Source organism: Danio rerio, chromosome 5, assembly GCF_049306965.1.
Source record: "Danio rerio strain Tuebingen ecotype United States chromosome 5, GRCz12tu, whole genome shotgun sequence".
Classification (NCBI taxonomy): domain Eukaryota; kingdom Metazoa; phylum Chordata; class Actinopteri; order Cypriniformes; family Danionidae; genus Danio; species Danio rerio.
In genome coordinates this window covers 32,546,064-32,566,207 of record NC_133180.1, presented here as the reverse complement: position 1 = coordinate 32,566,207, position 20,144 = coordinate 32,546,064, and the positions used below count along the sequence as shown (strand labels likewise).

General features: G+C 33.9%; 3 protein-coding genes across 14 annotated transcripts in view; 1 reads left to right on the top strand and 2 right to left on the bottom strand.

Moving 5' to 3' along the window:
- ungb (uracil DNA glycosylase b) overlaps positions 1-20,144 on the bottom strand; it is a 51,556-nt gene that overhangs the window by 958 nt on the left and 30,454 nt on the right. For 3 of the 12 annotated variants that reach the window (XM_073952295.1, XM_073952293.1, XM_073952294.1), the window contains 7 exons: positions 6,644-6,728; positions 6,326-6,453; positions 3,856-4,025; positions 3,663-3,758; positions 3,307-3,404; positions 3,107-3,195; positions 586-764 (listed from right to left, as the gene is read on the bottom strand). In XM_073952295.1, the coding sequence (XP_073808396.1) occupies positions 586-764; positions 3,107-3,195; positions 3,307-3,404; positions 3,663-3,758; positions 3,856-4,005 (612 nt within the window). In that variant the 5' untranslated portion in view covers positions 4,006-4,025; positions 6,326-6,453; positions 6,644-6,728. Of the gene's footprint in view, positions 1-585; positions 765-3,106; positions 3,196-3,306; positions 3,405-3,662; positions 3,759-3,855; positions 4,026-4,251; positions 6,237-6,325; positions 6,836-18,804; positions 19,102-20,144 lie in introns of those variants that run through there. The other 9 variants (XM_073952301.1, XM_073952298.1, XM_073952297.1 and 6 more) reach the window with 6 other exon arrangements.
- Positions 1-20,144, bottom strand: part of myo1hb (myosin IHb) — a 55,141-nt gene that overhangs the window by 31,539 nt on the left and 3,458 nt on the right. The gene's annotated exons all lie outside the window — the stretch shown is intronic.
- svopb (SV2 related protein b) lies at positions 47-20,068 on the top strand. Its single transcript, XM_073952287.1, has 17 exons — positions 47-715; positions 7,146-7,266; positions 7,485-7,618; positions 8,377-8,462; positions 8,565-8,663; positions 9,947-10,018; positions 10,113-10,237; positions 11,776-11,839; positions 12,225-12,350; positions 13,127-13,255; positions 14,643-14,716; positions 14,806-14,882; positions 16,238-16,342; positions 16,443-16,554; positions 18,728-18,809; positions 18,906-18,995; positions 19,088-20,068. Exons 1-17 carry the CDS (start codon positions 709-711, stop codon positions 19,295-19,297), a joined length of 1,713 nt encoding a protein of 570 aa, XP_073808388.1. The 5' UTR covers positions 47-708; the 3' UTR covers positions 19,298-20,068.

The window sequence follows — 20,144 nt, the reverse complement described above, 5'->3', positions numbered from 1 at the left end:
TCTAAATGTGTATACTTTTATATTAGTTAAAATGAGTAAATTCTTGATAAATACAGTGATTAGCATATATAAGTACACTCCTCACAAATCTCTCTTTTAAATTCATATTTTTAATAGGAAGCTCTACAATATTATATTAGTGCATATACATTGGATTAGTCAGTACTGAAGCCAAACCTGGAGCTTATCTAATACAATAACTAACGATAACAGTCCAAAAACTCGTACACCCAAAATTACTTGTCATAGAAAAATATTAAATACAAATTTAAAAAAAAAAAAAAGGAAAAATCAAGAGAAGCTAAAAAATTTAATAAAATGAATAATTTGGTTGTAATTTTGTAGTTTGCAATAGTTTGCTTGAATTTAATTGAATTATTTTTAATATATACTTTAAATATGTTTGGTGACTAAAATATTATTTTAATAAATATATCTGTTAAATAAGTCTGTTATGTTTAAATGCACCAAAAATAAATTGCCTTTATTCACTAAAATATGGATCAAAACATTAATTATCAAAATAAGGTGTACTCAATTATGCTGAGCATTGTATGTTAGCATGTTATACTTCTGCTCCTTTACCCTGTCAATGACTCTGCCTTTTTTCTGAGCATATGAACCCCAAAGCAGGAAGACCAGGCCTTTGAGGTTCCTGCTAAGCCACAGGACCACAGCATCTGTGAAGATCTCCCAGCCTCGACCTTCATGAGAGGTGGGTTGATGAGCCCTCACTGTCAGCACAGAATTTAGCAGCAATACACCTGACCATGGGAACCAAATTCACAATCAACTTAATAGATCAGTTTACCCATAAATGAAAAATCTGTTATAAATTAACTCACCCTCATGTTGTTTCAAACCCCTGAGAACTTTGTTCATCTTCAGAGTGCAAATTAAGATATTTTAGATGAAATCTGAGAGCTCCCTCATCCTCCTTTAACAGGACTAGTTCAAAATAAAATCCCAAAAACAGGTCATATGGTTTCAGTGGTTCAATTAAAATATTATGAAGCTACAAGATACTTTTGTGCGCACATAAAACAAAAATTACTGTATTCAACAGCTTCTTCTCCTCAGTGTCAGAATATGGCACAGATACCCAAACATTGAATTGGCATGCCATCCCATCTGAGAAGAAAGGGAGAATGATTTAGAGATTATCAATTCAAATTTAATGTAACCTTTTCTTTGTTTGTATTATCGATGACCTACAAAACAGCCAACTGAAATTAAATTGTTCTATTCAAATGGTGTAAATTAATCAGATTTAGTTTAGAATGTATATATTGTCACCCGACTGATGGAGAACAATACAGAGACTTTGGTGAGCGAATCAAGGCAAAGGCTTGACTAGTGTATTCAATGTAAGTGTAATAAATGTACTTGTTTACTTTTTTATTGCAATAATTTATAATTAATAAGTTATTCTGCATTAGTTAATACATTCAATGTCATGTTTTCTTTTTCTTTTTAATATTATGAAATAAATCAGAAAATTACCCATGACAACTTTTATGTAAAATGGTTCAGTATATTTATCTTCAGTAAAGTAAAGAAGTAAAGAACTTTTATTGTCATTGTAGTTATACAACGAAATGTGTTTGGTAACTCACAGAGACCAGCAGCAATATAAAAAGAGAGAAAACAAACAATAGACATAATACTAAAATATAAGATGCAAGATAAAATATACTAAATGTAATAAGTCACATAAAACAAACATTAGACATAATACTAAAAATATAAGATGTAAGATAAAATATACTAAATGTAATAAGTCACAGTATTTACATTGTGGAAAATGAGTGCAAACATGAATATCCATAAAGTGTCTTTGTGCATTAGCAGCAGAACATCAGGAAGATGGGGAGTGAGGGAGGGAGGGAGGGGGGTGACTGTTAATGTGTACAAAGAGGAGGGGTGGCACAGGCTACAGCTCTGGGGAAAAAGCTGCTCCTTCAGACCATGGCTATCAATGATATTTGGTTTTTTGTCCCTTTATACCGAAAAGTCTGGGCACCCTTGGTATAGGGTGTGCATTCACGAAAGTGCTGTGCACTGATGTATAACCAAGATGTTTGCGTGTGACTTCCTCTGTTTGAAACAAAGCACAGGGCATCTGAGCTATGTCAAGAGAGCCACCAGGTGCAATATGCATAAAGAGCGAATCGCTGTCCTGAGTATGTACCCTATACTGACCCTATACTGAATAATTATTTTTGTTTTATGTGCGCACAAAAGTCTTTTAAAAATATAATGAAAATATTTCATATAAAAATATATATTGAGAAAAGACAAATATATTTCAAAATAATATGAAAATATTTCAATCGATCCACTGAAAGCATCTACTGTGGTGATGTATTTTAGTGTTTGGACTTTTGTTGAAAGAGTCACGAGCGTTGTTGTCTATGGAGCATGAGGGAGCTTTCATATTTAATTTAGAATATCAGGGATTTGGAACAACATGAGAATTAATAATAACATCATTTTCATTTTTGGGTAAACTAACCCTTCAAGAAAACTTAGATTATAATAACACTTGTAATTCTTGATGTCTTAGTCATTTAGGCTCACACACTACTGTTCTAAAGTTTGATAATATTACAAATGTGTAAAAAAATAGTTCTCAGTGAAACACAAAAGGGCATACTGTACACTACCATTTAAATGTCTCCTTGGTAAGCATTTTTCAATGACAAAAAGGAAAGGTAATGTTGGAAAACGTTGTAACAATTCATAAATAACTAATTTCTTATGTAAAAATATTTCAAATCTATAGTGTATATATATATATATATATATATATATATATATATATATATATATATATATATTTATATATATATGTGTGTGTGTGTGTGTGTGTGTGTGTGTGTGTGTGTGTGTGTGTGTGTGTGTGTGTGTGTGTGTGTGTGTGTGTGTGTGTGTAATTTTGTAAAGCTGAAACTTTAAAAGCCATTGCTACAATCTTCAATGTAACATGATAATTTAGAAATCAGATCTAATCAATTTTGATCAGTTTACTGAGCACATTTTGCATTCTATTATAAATAAATAAATCTGACTGGTACCAGATATTTAAAAAATGTTTTTAGATTACCTTGTTTACCCCATTCTGTGAGGTCTCCATGTCCTGGGTGCTGGAATCCATCAATGTCTTCTTGTAGCTCCATAAATATGTTTTCCAAACTGCAATAAACAAAACAGAACATTTATAAATGTACTGTGTGGTCTGATCTATTTTCTGTGTGTGTAGATGATAGGAAAATAAGCATTTGCTCAGCTGATCACATGTGGCACCTGGGAGGAGGTGATTTTGGCCTCAGCACACTGAAGGCCAAACCATGGGCCTGTCCTGGATGATGATAGGGGTCTTGCCCGAGAATAACAACTTTTACCTGTCAACCAAAATACAATCAGAATCAGAAAGGGCTTTGTTGCCAGGTGTTCGCACATTCAAGAAATTTGTTATCACAACAAAAAGCTTCTAGTGCAACAGAATGAAAGAGACAGGACAAAAAACAGATAATAAATACATTTAAAAGTAGATGTAAATAGTGAATGCATATATACAAATTGACAAGGTATGTACAGGTATACAATCAGTAGTGTGTACAGAAAACCACCTATACTTTTACACACATTAGGGAGCTTACATCTTCAATTGCGCACAAAGTTGTCCAATAAAACACCTGCTCGAGGCTGGGATAAACAGTAGAACATTTCCTCTCAATTGTAACAAAAGACATGAGCTGTAAAAACAAGAACCAACAGGTTAAAGTCTTGTTCTCTAACTTCCCCTGCTCATTGCTATTTTGCTAAAGTCTCATACTGAGTAGCATCACTTACTTTTGTAAAATATGGTTTTGCAAATTCAGTCCCAATGTGTCTTCTCCAGCTTTCTCCAACAGGCACAGGTACGTTTCGGCTGGCCAGTCTTTGCAGTGCAGCACGTCTGTTCTTCTCTATCTGACACAGCTGCTCCTCACTGAGCTGCATGCTCTCACCACTAGCTTGCTCTTTAGAGGGTCCATCATAATGAATCAAAACAAGAAATGATCAGAATAGCTTGCACCTGTGTGGCAGTGTTTTTGAAATGAATTGAAAGTATTACCAATGCATTAGGTGTACAACACGGTAAAGGACCAGGAAATACAAGAGATTTTTTGGATAAACGTTTTCTTTACATTACCTAAATAGTTAGATATATGCAGTTTTTTTCGAATTTATTAATGCTTAACCTACCTTCTGACATGTTCATAAACAAGCTCTGAATGAGCGTGTTGTTGTTTCTCAGAGACCCCTTCACAAAAACTGCTGCTTCACCGTTATTCTGCCATGTCATGCAAATTCACATCCACTCTTCATTTGCAAAACTGAAAGTGAAACTTTAAACCTACAGTGTGCTTTCTAAACCATGACTGTAACTGTTAACCTTGCAGAGCCATGAAAAATCTGGTGATATTTACTGTATAAACATTTTATTAGTTAAAAAAAATTTAATGAAAAGAATCATTTCATCTAAAAATGAGAATTCTGAGCAGGGCCGGAGTGGGACTCCTTTTTAGCCCTGGAGTTTCAAGCCTCAGACCGGCCCACCTCAGTTCACAACTGACTATATTAAAATAAGGTCATTTCCAAATCAGTTTCTAATGGCTCTATCATGTCTTTATCAAGAAAACTGCTGCTTTAGAACTTCAAATGTTCAACAACCCTAACAGTATTTTATGTCTTAACAATAAAAATGAAACAAATAAATAAATTACTCAGATGACTTTGATAGATGGATGGATGGATGGATGGATAGATAGATTTTTTTATTATTAAATTTGTTTTAATAAAACTAATAGACAAACAAAGCAAGTTCCTCATTACCTAGTTCAACAGAGAATGCGGATGCCTTCACTAAAATCCTGTAAGTTTATACCAGTGGTTTCCAATTCCACTCCTCGGGCCCTCCCGCCCTACACATTTTGCACGTCTCTTTTATTTGACACACAAGGATCGGTTCATGGATCTTTCTGTTAGTGAGTTGATGATCAGTGTGACTTAAAAACTGCCATGAAATGGAAGTTAAAATGGAAGTCCTTTTTTCCTCTATTGTCAAGTACATCCACTAGAAATGGTCCTAAAATGAGAAAAAATGTAGGACTGTGCACAATTTCATTCTTTGAGAACCAACTGGAAGTGGGGGGTTGCTAACAAAATGAAAGAAATGTAATGTCATGTAATGTGTGTACTTAAATAATAATACTAATATTATATTTTATTTATAACACCTTTTTCTAAAACCCAAAGTCCTGACAAGAAAGTAAAAACAACAAAGCACAGTAAAACAATAACGAAATACAGTAAAAAACACAGTAAGAATAAAAGATATCACAAATTAAAAACAGTCCTAAGCAAATGAGTTTTAAGTAGCTTTTTAAAACCATCCACTGAACCAGTATTCCTAATGTTAGTAGGAAAAGCATTCCATAGTTTGGTAGCATGGAAAGAGGACGCCCTACCTCCCATTGTGCTTAGTTTGAAGCAAGGCTGAAACAGTGTAGGACCAAAGGCAGAGCTTAGACAGTGAGAGGCAGAAGAAATGGATAACAGGTCACAAATGTAACCTGGAGCAGAACCATGAACCGCTTTACATGTTAAGATCAATGTCATTAAATCAATACGAGACTTGACGGGCAGCCAGTGAAGCTGTTGGAGGTAGGAGTGACGTGAGACCGAGACGATGTATGCGTCAACACACATGCAGCAGAATTTTGGATGTATTGTAAAATCTTAAGAGAATTAGCTGGTAACCCTCCGAACAGAGAATTGCAAATATCTAATATACCGCATTTATTGTGTATGGCCATACACCCAAAGCATGGCGGGGGGTCTTTCCGCACCACCACCAGTATGTAGCATCCACATGGATGATGCGACGGCAGCCACAGGACAACAGTGTCAGTTTACTCACCACACACCAGCTATTGGTGGAGTGGAGAGACAGTAATAGAGCCAATTCAGTGGATGGGGATAATTGGGAGGCCATGATGGTTAAGGGCAGAGAGGGCATTTGGCCAGGACACTGGAGCTACACCCTTACTTCCTACGAGAAGTGCTATAGGATTTCTAATGACCACACAGAATCAGGACCTTTCGAATCGGGCTCATCCGAAAGACGGCACCCACTGACAGTAAAGTATCCCCTTCACTTTTACTTGGGCATTAGGACTCACACAGACCACAGGTTGAGTGCCCCCTGCTGGCCTCACTAACATCACTTTCAACAGCAACCTAATTTTCTCATCTGGTCTCCTATCCTGGTACTGACCAGGCTCAGCCTACTTAGCTCCAGTGAGTAACCGTTCTTGGGATGCAGGGTGATATGGCTGTGGCTGAAAGAAGACTGATGAATGGATGAAGGCAGAGCAGAAACGAGACCCTCACTGATAACCCCTCCTAAAAGCCCAGAAGGAAAGAAAAGTAGTGGGGAAAAGTAGTTTGTGAGGAGGAAAGATTATGATATTTGATAAAATTTCAGATACATCCTTTAAAACAAGCTCGACTATATGCATAGAAAAAATAAGGTCAGTGCCAAAAGCCTAGTGGTTAGTGGGTCGACACATGGCACCAAGGTGTTCACGGTGACCTGAGTTCGATTCCCAGCTTAGTCCTTTGCCAGTCCTTTACCTCTCTCCGCTCCCCTCACTTTCCTGTTTGTAATCTCCACTGCCCTGTACATTAAAAAAGAAAAGTACATTTTGATTTCATTTCAAATGTAACATACAATAATACTTACTGTAATACATACTATATATGTAACAAAATTTCTACTGGATCAAAGAATCTCACAGATCACTTTGATCTGGATCAGTTCCTGTTAGCGGTGTTTGTAGGAAATATGATGCAGTGATGTGGGTTATTTGCTCAAGAAAGGAAGGAGTGCTTGAGGCAAACCTCCTCACTTAGTTTACCAAGTCTGAAGAGTTGATGTAAGAGTGGCACACTGGTCAAACCTGTTCAAGGTTCTAGAAGCGATTTGGCCCAGAGCAATCTTAAATTAAAATTTATGTTGATTCTGGAACATCATTCCCATATTTGAAACTGTATTCATAACTAAGTCTGATTGGCTGATTGGAATGTTGTTCCAGGATCAACACAGATGTTTATCCAGGAGCATGTCCTACTTGGTTGTATTTCGTTAAAACCAGGTGAAATGAGTAGGTTGACAAGATCAGTGCAAGTGGCTTATAATCGCTGGAAAGACGTCAGGTAATGCTGATTCAAATCTGTCCTTTCATTTTTTTCACTGTTTCATAGAGATTTTCATTGGCTAAAAAATAAAAATCGTGGCCTGAAAATTTACTGTATTAAATTGCTGTATAGTTTTTAAAAAGGCCACAATAGTTACTCAATATTAAGTAAAAAAGATTGTATCAGATTTTGCATAGTGTTTTGAAAAACATACTAAAATCTACATTTTTGTTTAGTCTTGAGAAATTTCAGAAAAATGACAAAAGCATCCTTAAATCTGAAAATAATGAGCCTCACGATGAAGGAGCTTGTGTTAATCTGGAGCAAGAGGATTTGGGAGACAGAAAGACCAGAGGCTCTGGAAACTCAGGTTGGCATCTCTATTAGACTTTTATATTTGAGGATAAATGGACAGGTCAAAACCTTTCTCCGTTCCATAAGTTTAAACCCAAGCCTGAAACCTAAAGCCTAAATATTAGTTCGCGGCTCAGTCTTAAAGGAGTTGAGAGTTTTTCAGCTGTTGAGTTTTTCCATTTTGATTGCATTCAGTCGATCTCCAGGTCTGGTGGGTGAACTTTTTGCGTAACTTAACAAAGATCATGGAATTGGATTAGGTTATTATTAGCATCTTGCACAAAGGTTACCAAATAGTTTAGACAATTTTCCATTTTAAAACATGGTTTTTCTGTAGTTACATTATGTACTAGGACAGAAGTAAAATGTTGACCAAAAATGACCTATTTTCCTGTTTAATATGCCTAGGAATTATGCTTTCATTTGGTACCATACCAGCGCTCAGCAGGCTCAATAATAATACACAGTGCTTTTAATTTTTAACAGTACACAATCTAACTGCATAAGAGTCAAGCTGTAAAAAGGAAAATGATCTCTTGGTTATTTTTAAGTGAGATGCTTTGCTAATGGTCTAATTCGATTCAATGATCTATGCTAAGCTAAGATCACGCTAGACCCAGATGGTTTAACTCTAGAAGTCTATTTTCACAAAAAGATGAGTGTTCCTTTGAGAAAACAGCTAAAAAAAAGGTGTATCTGTTTTTTTTTTTTTTTGTTTTTTTTTTTTTTGAAGTATAAGCAATATCTTTTCATGAGATATGTGTTTGTCCTCAGAAATCTTCACTGTTGAGGAAGCAGTTGAGGCTATTGGTTTTGGAAGATTTCAGTGGAAGCTCACTATGTTAACTGGAATCGCATGGGTGAGGAAAAAATGAATAATTTCAAACTTCAGTTTGTTGAGTTCAATCCATTTACTTAAAGCTTTTTATCTGATCGTTCCAAAACCTCTTGTGTGTGTAAAGATGGTGGATGCTATGGAAATGGTGCTCCTAAGTGTTCTTTCTCCTCAACTGCACTGTGAATGGAGGCTTCTGAGCTGGAAAGTGGCTTTCATAGTAGTGGTCAGTTCATTCACTGATGCGCATTAACACTGTTAAAGGAACAGTTCTCCCCAAAAAATGCTAATTCTGTCATAATTCAGTCACGCTTAGTTTCAAAACTAATACATTTTCTTTATTTTTGATAAACAAGATAGTTTGAAGAAAGCTGAAAAACTGCAATCAATGACTTCCAAAGTATTCTTTATTTCGGAAGTAAATGGTTATAGGTTTCCATCCAGCTTTCTTCAAAGTATCTTCATTTGGGTTCAACAGAAGCTCATAAGGGTTTGGGAACACTTGAGGTTAAGTAAATAATTTGTCTAATCATTCTGGTGAACTATCCCTTTAAATATCTACATTTTATTTAAAAAATATGACACAGTATTGGGTTTAAAAATATTTTATAAGTCACCCTGGACATAAGTGTAACATTTTAGAAATCTGAATAAATATGATCTCCATTTATGCATAGATTGTTAGAATTGAATAATATTTGGTTATGATTCGTTTGTTTGAACATTTGGAACCAGAGAGTTCAGAAAAATCAAAAAATGGAGAAAATCACCTTTAAGGTTGCCCAAATGAAGACTTTAGCATATTACTAATGGACAAATGCTGTAAATACATCTGTAAATAACTTACCTAATATTCCAAAGAATCTATTCTAGATTTTTGACATAAAACAATAGAAAATTGGTAAATTACTAAAAATATACCCATGCAACTTAAGTTGGCCAGGGTCACATATTGATTTTTTAAGGTTAAAATTAGGCTCTTTTATCATATTTAATATTTTGAATTCCAAATGCTCAGTGATTATTTATGTAGCCATTCCAAAGCCATAAGAAATTAGATCCTCTTCAGAACACAAATGAAGATATTTTAAATTATATTTGAGAAATTTCTGTTTATTTCTGTATGTTCACGTGTCTCATGTTCAATGTGCATGTATAAAAAAAACTATTTTTGCTTGTTTGTTTATCATCATATTTCTTAACATTTAGGGAAAAAAAACTACTTGATTCACATAAGGATGTATCTCTTTGTGAATGTTTTAAAGCATCAGTGTTTTGTGTAAATAATAGACTTTCAATGAAAAGACAAAAAATATATTATCATTATATATATTAAATATATTATCATTAAATATATTATTATTGTTATTTTGTGTTATTATTTGAAAAGCAAAATCAAATGGGTTTGGAGTAAAGAGTAAATGAACGAAGAATGTTATGGTTTCATTTTTTTAGGTGAGCTACAGTATATACCTTTAATTGGAACACTTTAATTGGATATCTTTTTAGGTAGTGTTCGTTGGGATGATGCTCAGTTCCACGTTTTGGGGAAACATTTCAGACAAGTATGGCCGAAAAGTGGTATGTGGTAAATCTAGCAGATGTGAACTGAGTAAATGAATACTATAAGAACTTCAAAAGAAAGTCATTGTTGCCTCACTGTTTTCTCTGTCAGTGTTTAACAATGTGCATGCTGTGGACACTTTACTTTGGGTTACTCAGTGCGTTTGCGCCTGTTTACGGCTGGATGTTGGTGTTGCAAGGCCTTGTGGGATTTGGCCTAGGAGGAGCCCCTCAGTCGTGAGTCTTTCCATTTATACCTTAGCTTAGTCTTGTAGATATTAAGCTGTTTTAAGTATTGCCTTGACACATGTTATATGATTCTGTTAATATTAAAACAATGTGTGACTCTAAACCACAAAAGTAGTCTTACAGTATGTTGCATGCAATTGCAAATATTATATAGGTCAAAATTGCTGATTTTTCTTTTATAACAAACATTATTACAATATTAACACTCACTCGGAAATGCTCATTAAAAAAACCCTAGAGTGTTACTTATTACAGGACTTTTGACATTTAATGACAAAAAACACACACATGTCAGGCCCGTAGCCAGGGGGGATTCGGGTGGTTCGAAAGACCCACCCCTCAATGACAAAGGTCCCGAATTTGTCCCATAGATGAGCTCATTTTTATTATTTTGACTGCTGCACCATCATAAAATGTGAAAATCACCCACTGAAAAAGGCTAAGACAAATTCTCTGTTGGCAATCGCTTTGGTGGGAGTTCAGCTAATCAGTTTTAGCCAATGCTAACTATTATTTTTCCAACATCCAGCTGTGCAAGAAAACATACAATCAGATGTAATTGAAGTCATTTCTCACGACTGTACTGTTTATAAATAGGGAAAGTATTTCACAAGTAATTTTTATTGTAAATCTTGGACCTTATTCTTCAAACAAAAATTGACCAATAAAAAGTCGTGAAGCACCAAAAATGACCCATTTAAAAAATGAATTTAAATACTAATCTGACTGTTGTTATCCATGAATTTTCAATCATATGTACTTTTTGACAAGAGAAACTAGAAAAATGTTTACATTTTGTTTTCATTCAAATTGCAAAATTCTGTTGAATTTGAATGTGGTCTTTGTTATTTCCATTGTAAATGACAATAGACTACAGTTTTTAATTTAAAACTTTACCAGATTTTCTTTTTTTTTTCCAATGATATATGATGTAATAAATTTGTGTATTAAAAATAAGTATTTATTCATGTAATATTCATCAGGAAATATTTTTGCACATTAAAAAGTGTGGTTATGAAACTTATGATGACCATCCGACAAGCTATCCAGCTAAAAAATAGTGCTTAAAATGTCACTAAAATGCAGTATTTACATTTCGTAATTAAATAGAAAATAAGGCAAATAAACTTCAAAATGTTCCACATTTTTTAGAAAAAAGAACCACACCTTACACCAGGGCTGGCTACGGACCTGCATATATTGTAATCAATGACGCTTAAGGTTACCATACATGGTTTTTCACCCGGTAAAGGGGTAACCAAAGAAGATATTTTGTAAATTTCCTTTAAAACTTTTTCAAAACTTTACTGGAACAACTTTGGACAACCAAGATTTTTTCTGCGTATTTGCTGCTCATAAGCTTATTTATTCAGATTTCAGATAATTTATAAATCCCAATTGTGGAAAAATGACACGTATGACTGGTTTTGTGGTCATGTAAACTCTAATATTTGTCTTATTTCTTTCTATTTCAGTTGACTTTAAGTGCATTCTTTCATATTATTTGTTCTTTATTTCCTTTACAGAGTGACATTATATACTGAATTCCTCCCAGTGAAATCCAGAGGGCCGGCCATAGTACTATTAGCGGTAATTTCGACAACTGATTATTTTACAACACTAAATTAACTTAGCTGATTAATGCTGAATCTGACTGAAAACAGAAATTGTAGGTTGTTATTTATAAATTAACCTGAACATACATTTTTAATAGATCACCATCACCATCCTTACATGCACTTAAATCATTAATAATAGCATTTTTGTTAAATAATTGCTAAACAGCCTTTATTTGCATAGCCCTTTATGCAATGTAAATTATGTCAAAGCAGCTTTATATATATATATATATATATATATATATATATATATATATATATATATATATATATATATATATATATATATATATATATATATATATAAAAACAGGAGATAACTTATAACAATAAATGTGTCTGTTGTGTTCTACTAGGTGTTCTGGGCTGTGGGCGCTGTGTTTGAGGTGGTTCTGGCTATACTGGTCATGCCCACATTAGGCTGGAAATGGCTGCTGGCTTTCACTAACCTTCCTCTGCTTGTGTTTGCTGCCTCCTGCTGTGTATGTATGGCTGTAACAATACTACTGACAAGGCTTTTACCTTAAAGGAGACCTATTATGCTGCTTTTTACAAGATGTAAAATAAGTCTTCGATGTTCCTAGAGTGTAAATGTGCAGTTTCAGCACAAAATACACCACAAATTATTGTTTATAACTCTTTAAAACTGACATTTTTAGTTTTTGATCCAAATTGTGGTAGTTTGGTGACAGCCACTTTAAATTTAAATTAAACACTTTAAAGAGATTTTGCTCTTTTTAAAAAAAGAGTGGAGCTACAAATCAATATGTGTCAGCATAGTGGTAGGTTCAAAACAGGACCATCGTTATCTGTGTGAAAAACTGAAAATGTGAAAAGAAGCGCCTCAGCAGAAGGTTTTCGGAGAGTACAGTGTGCATTTTTGAATCCTAGTGCCTCTTTGTCGCTGACATTATCTTCAGTAAAAAGTAAAAACTCTAATGGCTGACAGCTTCATCTTACTCAGGGCTGTTTATCCTAATGAGAGAGATTATCACTAATGGGTGGGACTTTCTCACTGTGATGACATGTAGAAAGGCAAAATGTCAATCAAAGTGTTTCCGCAGACTTTTTAATCAAGTGTGACTATAAAAAATATTATTAATTCATTTTTATCGTTCGGGACTGGCTATGATCACACACTGTTGCCAAATAATTGTGTTTTAATCCCTTATGAAAGTGATTTTTGCATAATAGGTCCCCTTTAAAGTGTCTGAAACTCATATAACTGTATTAATTCTACATTTTGCATATTGTGTAGTGGTTACCAGAGAGTGCTAGATTTGATGTATTGAGGGGGCGAAGCGACAAGGCTCTGAACACTCTGATACGCATCGCAGCAGATAATAAGAGCTCAGTGCCTGCGGGAAGACTCATAGCAAACACACAGGTATTTAACACTACAATGACATCTTTTATTTCAAATTTTATGAAAGAAATTCTAATTTTTGAGGCAAAATAAAACTTATTTTGACCAAGCATGCTTCCCCAGTTAAGAATTGCAAGTTTTTTCTAAATGTTTTGTTTACATATGTAAATAGGGCATTATTTCATAAGATGTGTGCTAATTTGCATACAGTTACACAAAAAAAAATCTGAACTTTGGATGATGTTAGGTTCAAGATTGCACTCAAAGGTTTTTACAAATTAAAATTGGGTTTGGGTATTATTTTTATCACTTCACAATATTGCAAACAGACAGAAAATAAATAAATATCCCTGACTTTCTGTTGAATAAAATATTGCATATAATCAGGCAAATTCTGCACTGCAAAAAAAAAATTTTTTAGTATATATATTTAAAAGCTCTTAAATCAAGAAGCATTTTCTAGACAAGTTTTTATTAACACAAATAATTTTGAAATAAATTTTTTTGACTTTGAGTTTTGAAATTGTATGTTTCCCCCCCTTAAAACAACTTAATTATCTGCAGTGAGGCAAGTAAAATAATATTTTTTCCAAACCAAAAACAAGAAAAGCATTTATTTTATTTGCAGTGTGTATGGGAATTAATATTCAGAAAATGTACTTTATATAACAGTTTCAATGAGAAATTTATTGCTCATTGCAGAAGAAAAACAATCTTTTATTGTAATTGAAATCTACAGGCACAAATTGCTAATAAGTGTGTCAAAATTAGTTTACAATTAGTTCAAAATGCTGCTGCAAGGCTTTTAAACAGTACCAAAAAACATAATTACACTAGTTTTACGCTCCTTGCACTGGTTGCCTGTGCACTATCGAGTCACTTTTAAAATTCTTCTCTTGGTTTTTAAATCTCTAAATGATCTGGCACCTTCTTATCTGTCAGATATGTTGATTGAGCATCAGGCTGGTCGGTCTCTTAGGTCATCTAACCAGAGATTATGTCCCTGAGTCGAGGCTGAAATGTAGGGGTGACCGTGCTTTCGCAACTGCTGGTCATCGGTTGTGGAATGCTCTGCCTCTCTGTATTAGATCTGTTTCATCTCTGTCTGCTTTTGAATCTAGCTTGAAATCTCTTTGGTGTGGCATTTTATCTATTAAAATGTAAAAAATTTATTATTAAAGCTAGTATTTTATGTTTTTCTTTGTTGTGATGTGTATTGTGCAGCACACTGGTCAACATGTCAATGTGTTTGATAATGCTGTATGAAAAAAATTGACATTGACAAAAAAAAACTTAAACCGTATGTATTTAAGACATTTTACTTAATAAAAAAAAAAAAAAAAACTTAATGAAAAACTGATTTTGCCTGTAGTGTCACAAGAGCAACATGTGTGTTTATGTGTTCTAGACTGACCGTGGGAGAATTAAAGATCTGTTTATTCCAGAATACCGCAGGACGACGCTTTTGGTTTGGTGTATCTGGTATGCAGATTCATTTGAAAAAGATTTCAAATAGTTTCATATTAATCTTGGGAAAACATGACTGACCACTTACTTGTTTCCATGGGCAGGTTTTTCAGTGCTTTTTTATATTATGGTCTTGTGCTGCTGACCACTGAGCTGTTTCAGGCAGGATCTGCATGTGGTGGTGAGTGGTGTGTAAGCGCTTTTTGTGGCTAAGCTCATCATGAAATGTGCTAAAACAAGACTTTAACTAAAAGGTTTTTGTGTGTAATTAACGCAGGGTTTTTTCAATAAGACAATGAGATTTGAAATTTTGTGAAATATTATTATTGTTATCATTATTATTTATAATTATGACCAAGAGCTAAAGAATTGTATTTGATTACTCTATTTATATGAAGTTTATCTTTATATGCAACAAGATATTAGATATTAGGACTATAAACAAGACAAAGCAAATAAGAAAAGCATTTTTTGCATTGTGATGAAATACTGTTAGACTCCTCAAATACTGCTATTCTGTCTTGTAGAACTGTATTCATATCGCAATATTTATCACAGAAAAATAAAATAGCGCCATATCAGATTTTTCAAATATCATGCAACCTTACTTCTTAGCAGTATTGTGCTGCATTTAATGTATTTCTAGAAACATTATTGTTAATAGATTTTTTCTTTTTCATTTTATAGCTTTTTATTGTTAAAAAGTAAAATTAATAAAATAAAAATTTTTACACTTTTTTGTACAAAGAGGTCAGAGGAGTAAGGTTTACAGTCAAACTACTTGTTCTACAAACAAGTGTGTTCATGACTGTACAGACAAAGTAGAATAATATAGGAAGAAAATATCAGTTTGCAACATCAAGCAGCAGAACAAGCTGTTTTTAACGTCTAAAAATGAATGGAAGTGAATGAGACTGCAAGTCTCGAGCCAAAAAGATTCAAATGGCTGCACCCGCTCATGAATAAGGTGAATATCGATGGTTTGTTCAGCAGACGATCGGAAAAAAAAATAGCTTAAATAAATAAAGGGACTAAGCCAACAAGAAAATAAATGAATGAATGTTTATTAAAAAAACGAAAACTGCTTTTATTCTAGCCAAAATAAAACAAATAAAACTTTTTCCAGAAGAAAAATATATTATCAGACATACTGTGAAAATTTCCTTGCTCTGTAAATTATATTATCTAAAAAAATTTTTAAAAGAAATAAAAAATCAAAGGATGGCTAATAATTCTGACTACAACTGTATCACTTCAAACTATTCATTAATGTCAATAAAAGTCACTTTTTTTCAAAATGTTCAACATCGAAAGCTGTTGAAGCAAAGATCAAGATTATATAATGCAATTCAAAAGCTTAAATAAATGGAAAAATTAAATAAATGACAAAAAAACAGACAACTTTTAATTTTTATATATAAAAATTTTTACTGTGTTCTTATAATTTTAATAATCTTAATTCCATTTTCACAACCATTTCAAACACTAGGCAAGTGTGTATATTGTGAACATCAATGTCAAAATGTCTTATTTCAGTCACTGAAAACTCAAACATAGAGCATCAGTGCAGTTTGATGTGCCAACATCTGACTATAGATGATTATTTGGACCTCCTATGGACCACCTTTGCTGAATTTCCAGGTGACGTGACTCTCGGATATTCTCTCCTCTCACATGTTCTTGCAAATATAAATGCAGACGTACAAGCTTTAAACTAACTTGTGTCTTGATGTCAGAATAGGTCTTCTGGTAGCACTATGGATGGTTAATCGAATTAGCCGGAGAAAAAGCATGGTGATTTGTTTTTCACTGTTCACTGTGTGTATTTTACCACTATACGCCTGCACACACAGGTACGTTCATTAAAGATAATAAATATCTCACTGTAAAAAGAGATTAGTTACTTTACTTTAGTAAACATGCTGCCTTATTTAGTTAATAGTTCACCCTTAAACCATAAAATTTGTATAAGATTTTTTTTTGTCGGACAAACACAGTCGGTGTGGTTTTATATTTTATCCTGGCTCCTCCATGCTGTATTTTGCCGTTGGATAGTGGCTTTTACTTTTCATCAAGCTAACCTATACGCTGCCAGGGTGTTAATGCATATCTTATCCAGAATTATTTCATATTTCCTAAATTATTAACTTCAACAACTGAGTTCTTGTGGTGGCCGAATGCATGTTTTTTGCAACTGATGTATACGATTTATTATGCATAAAGTAAGACGCATTCAAAGCTGAAACTCTGGGAATAAACATCTCGCAGGAACTACTTGCCACATGGTTTGTTTACCAAAAAACATGATGATAAGCAAGAAAACTAGTTGGCTTGGCATTACTGTACAATGCATTTACATTTATCTACTCATTTAGCAGACACTTCTGTTCAAAGTGGCTTACAAAAGGAGGAATTCAGCAATTTAGTTCTAGAGTAGAGAGGGAGTGTTTTTTTTTTTTTTAGAGAGAGAGAGTGTGTGTTTCTACAGGTGGTTTGTCAAGCCCACTCACCTGTATGAAATACACTTCATAAATGCACAATGTTTTTTCATCAGGGATCACCACAGTGGAATGAACCACCAACCACCAGCATATGTTTTAGACAGTGGATGCTCTTTCAGCTGCAACCGAGTACTGGAAAACAGTTTTTTATGTAACATTACAAAATTATATTTTATATAACACTGTATAATGTTATATATTGCTTTTACAATTCCACAAACATATAACGTGCATTCAGCAGCCAATGGAAGTCAGTGATAGGAGTTTATGATTTGAAAATAAAAATATTATTGTTAAAAAACACATTGATCTGCTTCATATCATAAGACATGTGTTAACCCCTGGCGGTGAAAACTGAACAACAGTGTTATGAAGACACAGGGGGAAAATGGCTTAAGATAACCGCAGGCAGAAGAGATAACAAGATCAAATTTACTGTCCCATCCATAGACACTGCATTGGAAACGCCTCGCATAAATATTTTGTTTTGGCTTTTTTTTTGTAATTTGATGTAAAGATTATATAATAAAATGGATTTGTAAATGTGTTTTATCTAAATATTAAAAGCTTTTAATGATTTAAGATGCTGATGATCATTAAATGTGTCATTCATAACCGTCTTGTGAGAGGGTCCATGTGATAGGTCTCAAACTGGATTCCTGGAGGGCCACAGCTCTGCGGTTTTGCTCCAACCCTAATTAAACAAAGCTGATCTGACTAATCAAGGTGTTCAAGGCTACTAGAGACTTGAGCTAGAAGTGGTTGAAGCTAAACTGTGCAGACCTGTGGCCGTCCAAGAATTGAGTTTGAGAATACTGGTCTATGTGCTTTTTGAAAGCTTCAAAATAAAAGCCTCAACCCAACACCATTATACTGAAGAGCCGATAATTGTTGTATTAGTCCGAAAGTAATGTCATATACATCAAAGACGTCTTGAGGGTGAGTAAATTAAAAGGTAATTTTAGGTAAAAAGGTAAAAAGGAACTATTCCTTTAAAAGTGACAAGTTTACTTTACTTAGAAAATCTAAGTAAATACATTAAAACTTGGACTATTTTATAAATATGCACTTAATATACTTAATAATTATAAGGCATCAAGTTTATTTTTTGTGTGAACTAATCACTTTTTACAGTGTATAAATACTGTATTCACAGTGTGATTATTCATGAATTAATCTCTATTTCTATTGCAGCCAATGCAAAAACATCTTGTTACTGTGCAAAATTTAAAGACAAAAAAAGAGATTTTCCCCAACTTCATAGGTTGTCTAGACTGTTGTTTATGTTAATAACTCTGGAAACATTTGCAGAGAAAATCCAAAGGATGTGAAGTTGAAATGAATGGCGATAATATATTTATATATTTTTTATATTATATTTATATTTATTTTTTTAAATAATGTGGAAAGAGCTATTCTGTTCTGTAACGTCAATGTTGCATGCAAAGAAAAGGCACGAATTTAAAGCTAAATATTTGTGACGTGACTGAAAATGACAACATGTTTATCTCTTGACTATTTCCAGAATAGTTCTCACAGTCTTTATTTTCATTGCTCGAACCAGCATCAATGCAGGCTGGCAGATTGCATATGTTTATACACCTGAGGTGAGGCTTCATCACAAAGCAGCTTATTGTACTTCAGTAAATCCCAGCAGAATTCTTTTTAAATGTCTTTTTTTTCTCTTGTCTTGGCCTCCTCAGGTTTTCCCTACAGCGACCCGGGCAATTGGCATTGGTACAAGCAGCGGGATGTCTCGTGTTGGAGCTCTCGTCACACCATTTATCGCTCAGGTACAGTCGTCTTCCAGTTCCCTAAGACGATCAAGTGTATTGAACATGTTTTGATGCTTTGCTGTGTGGTGTTTGTGTGTGTCCCCCTTCAGGTCCTTCTGAAGTCATCGGTATACCTGACTCTGTCTGTGTATTTAATATTTGGCTTGCTGGGCACAGCAGCATGCTGGGCTTTACCCATGGAAACAGAAGGTCGGAGCCTACAGGAATCAACACAGAGCTCCATGGAACAAAAACACACAGAAAAAACGCACGACTCTGAGCCTGCCGAATCATCCAGAAACGCAGCACATGGAGAATAAGCAGACGCAGACAGAAAACTGAAAATATGACAGGATTACTAAAACTAAGTGATCTTGCCGTTCTAAAAAAACTACTCAACATATTACAATACTTAGGTTCATTGATCCATATTAAGTTTTTTGTTTCTTGTTACAATAACCCTCTGGATTTGTTTGTTCATTTTTGGTAGAAGAAAAGAAAGTAATGTTTAAACATCACTACTTCACTGGAAGGCTACAAAACTGTTTCATTTAACTTACTTTTTGGTGTCGCTGTGCTTCATATAACTTAATTATTGAAAAAGCACAAATGGCCATAAAAAAACTTTTGTAATGACAACTTATTTTATAAATCAGCCAAGAGCACACAACATTGAAGTAGTTGACTCTATAAAACATCAAGAGTTTGCCATAAATGCACACACACACGCAAACTGAGAGAGTTTGAGACTCGTTTACCAGAATGTTGAGCCTGAAGACCCTTCTAAGAGGATAAAATCACACCATAACAACAGGAATTCACTTCTAATCAGGCATCCCTGCTCATTTTTGTTGAATTCTGACGTTTGAGTTAGATTATGGTGAACAGTTTATTGTATATACTGTAAATATAAATGTGTTCGTGAAATTATCAGTTTTTCTATTCATGAGCAGTTTTGGAATATTTTAATTATTATTAATTCCTTATTTTAGCCAGGAGATGACATTGAGACAGTACTCTCTCTTCTTTCAGTGAAACCTGGTCAAGACGGCAGCACAAAATTTCACACAAAAAAAATCACAGAAAACCCCAAAAAATTACAAAATCAGCATTCATAAAAAACAGATCATAAAAAATAATTAGGTATCCTTTAAGACGTTATACAGA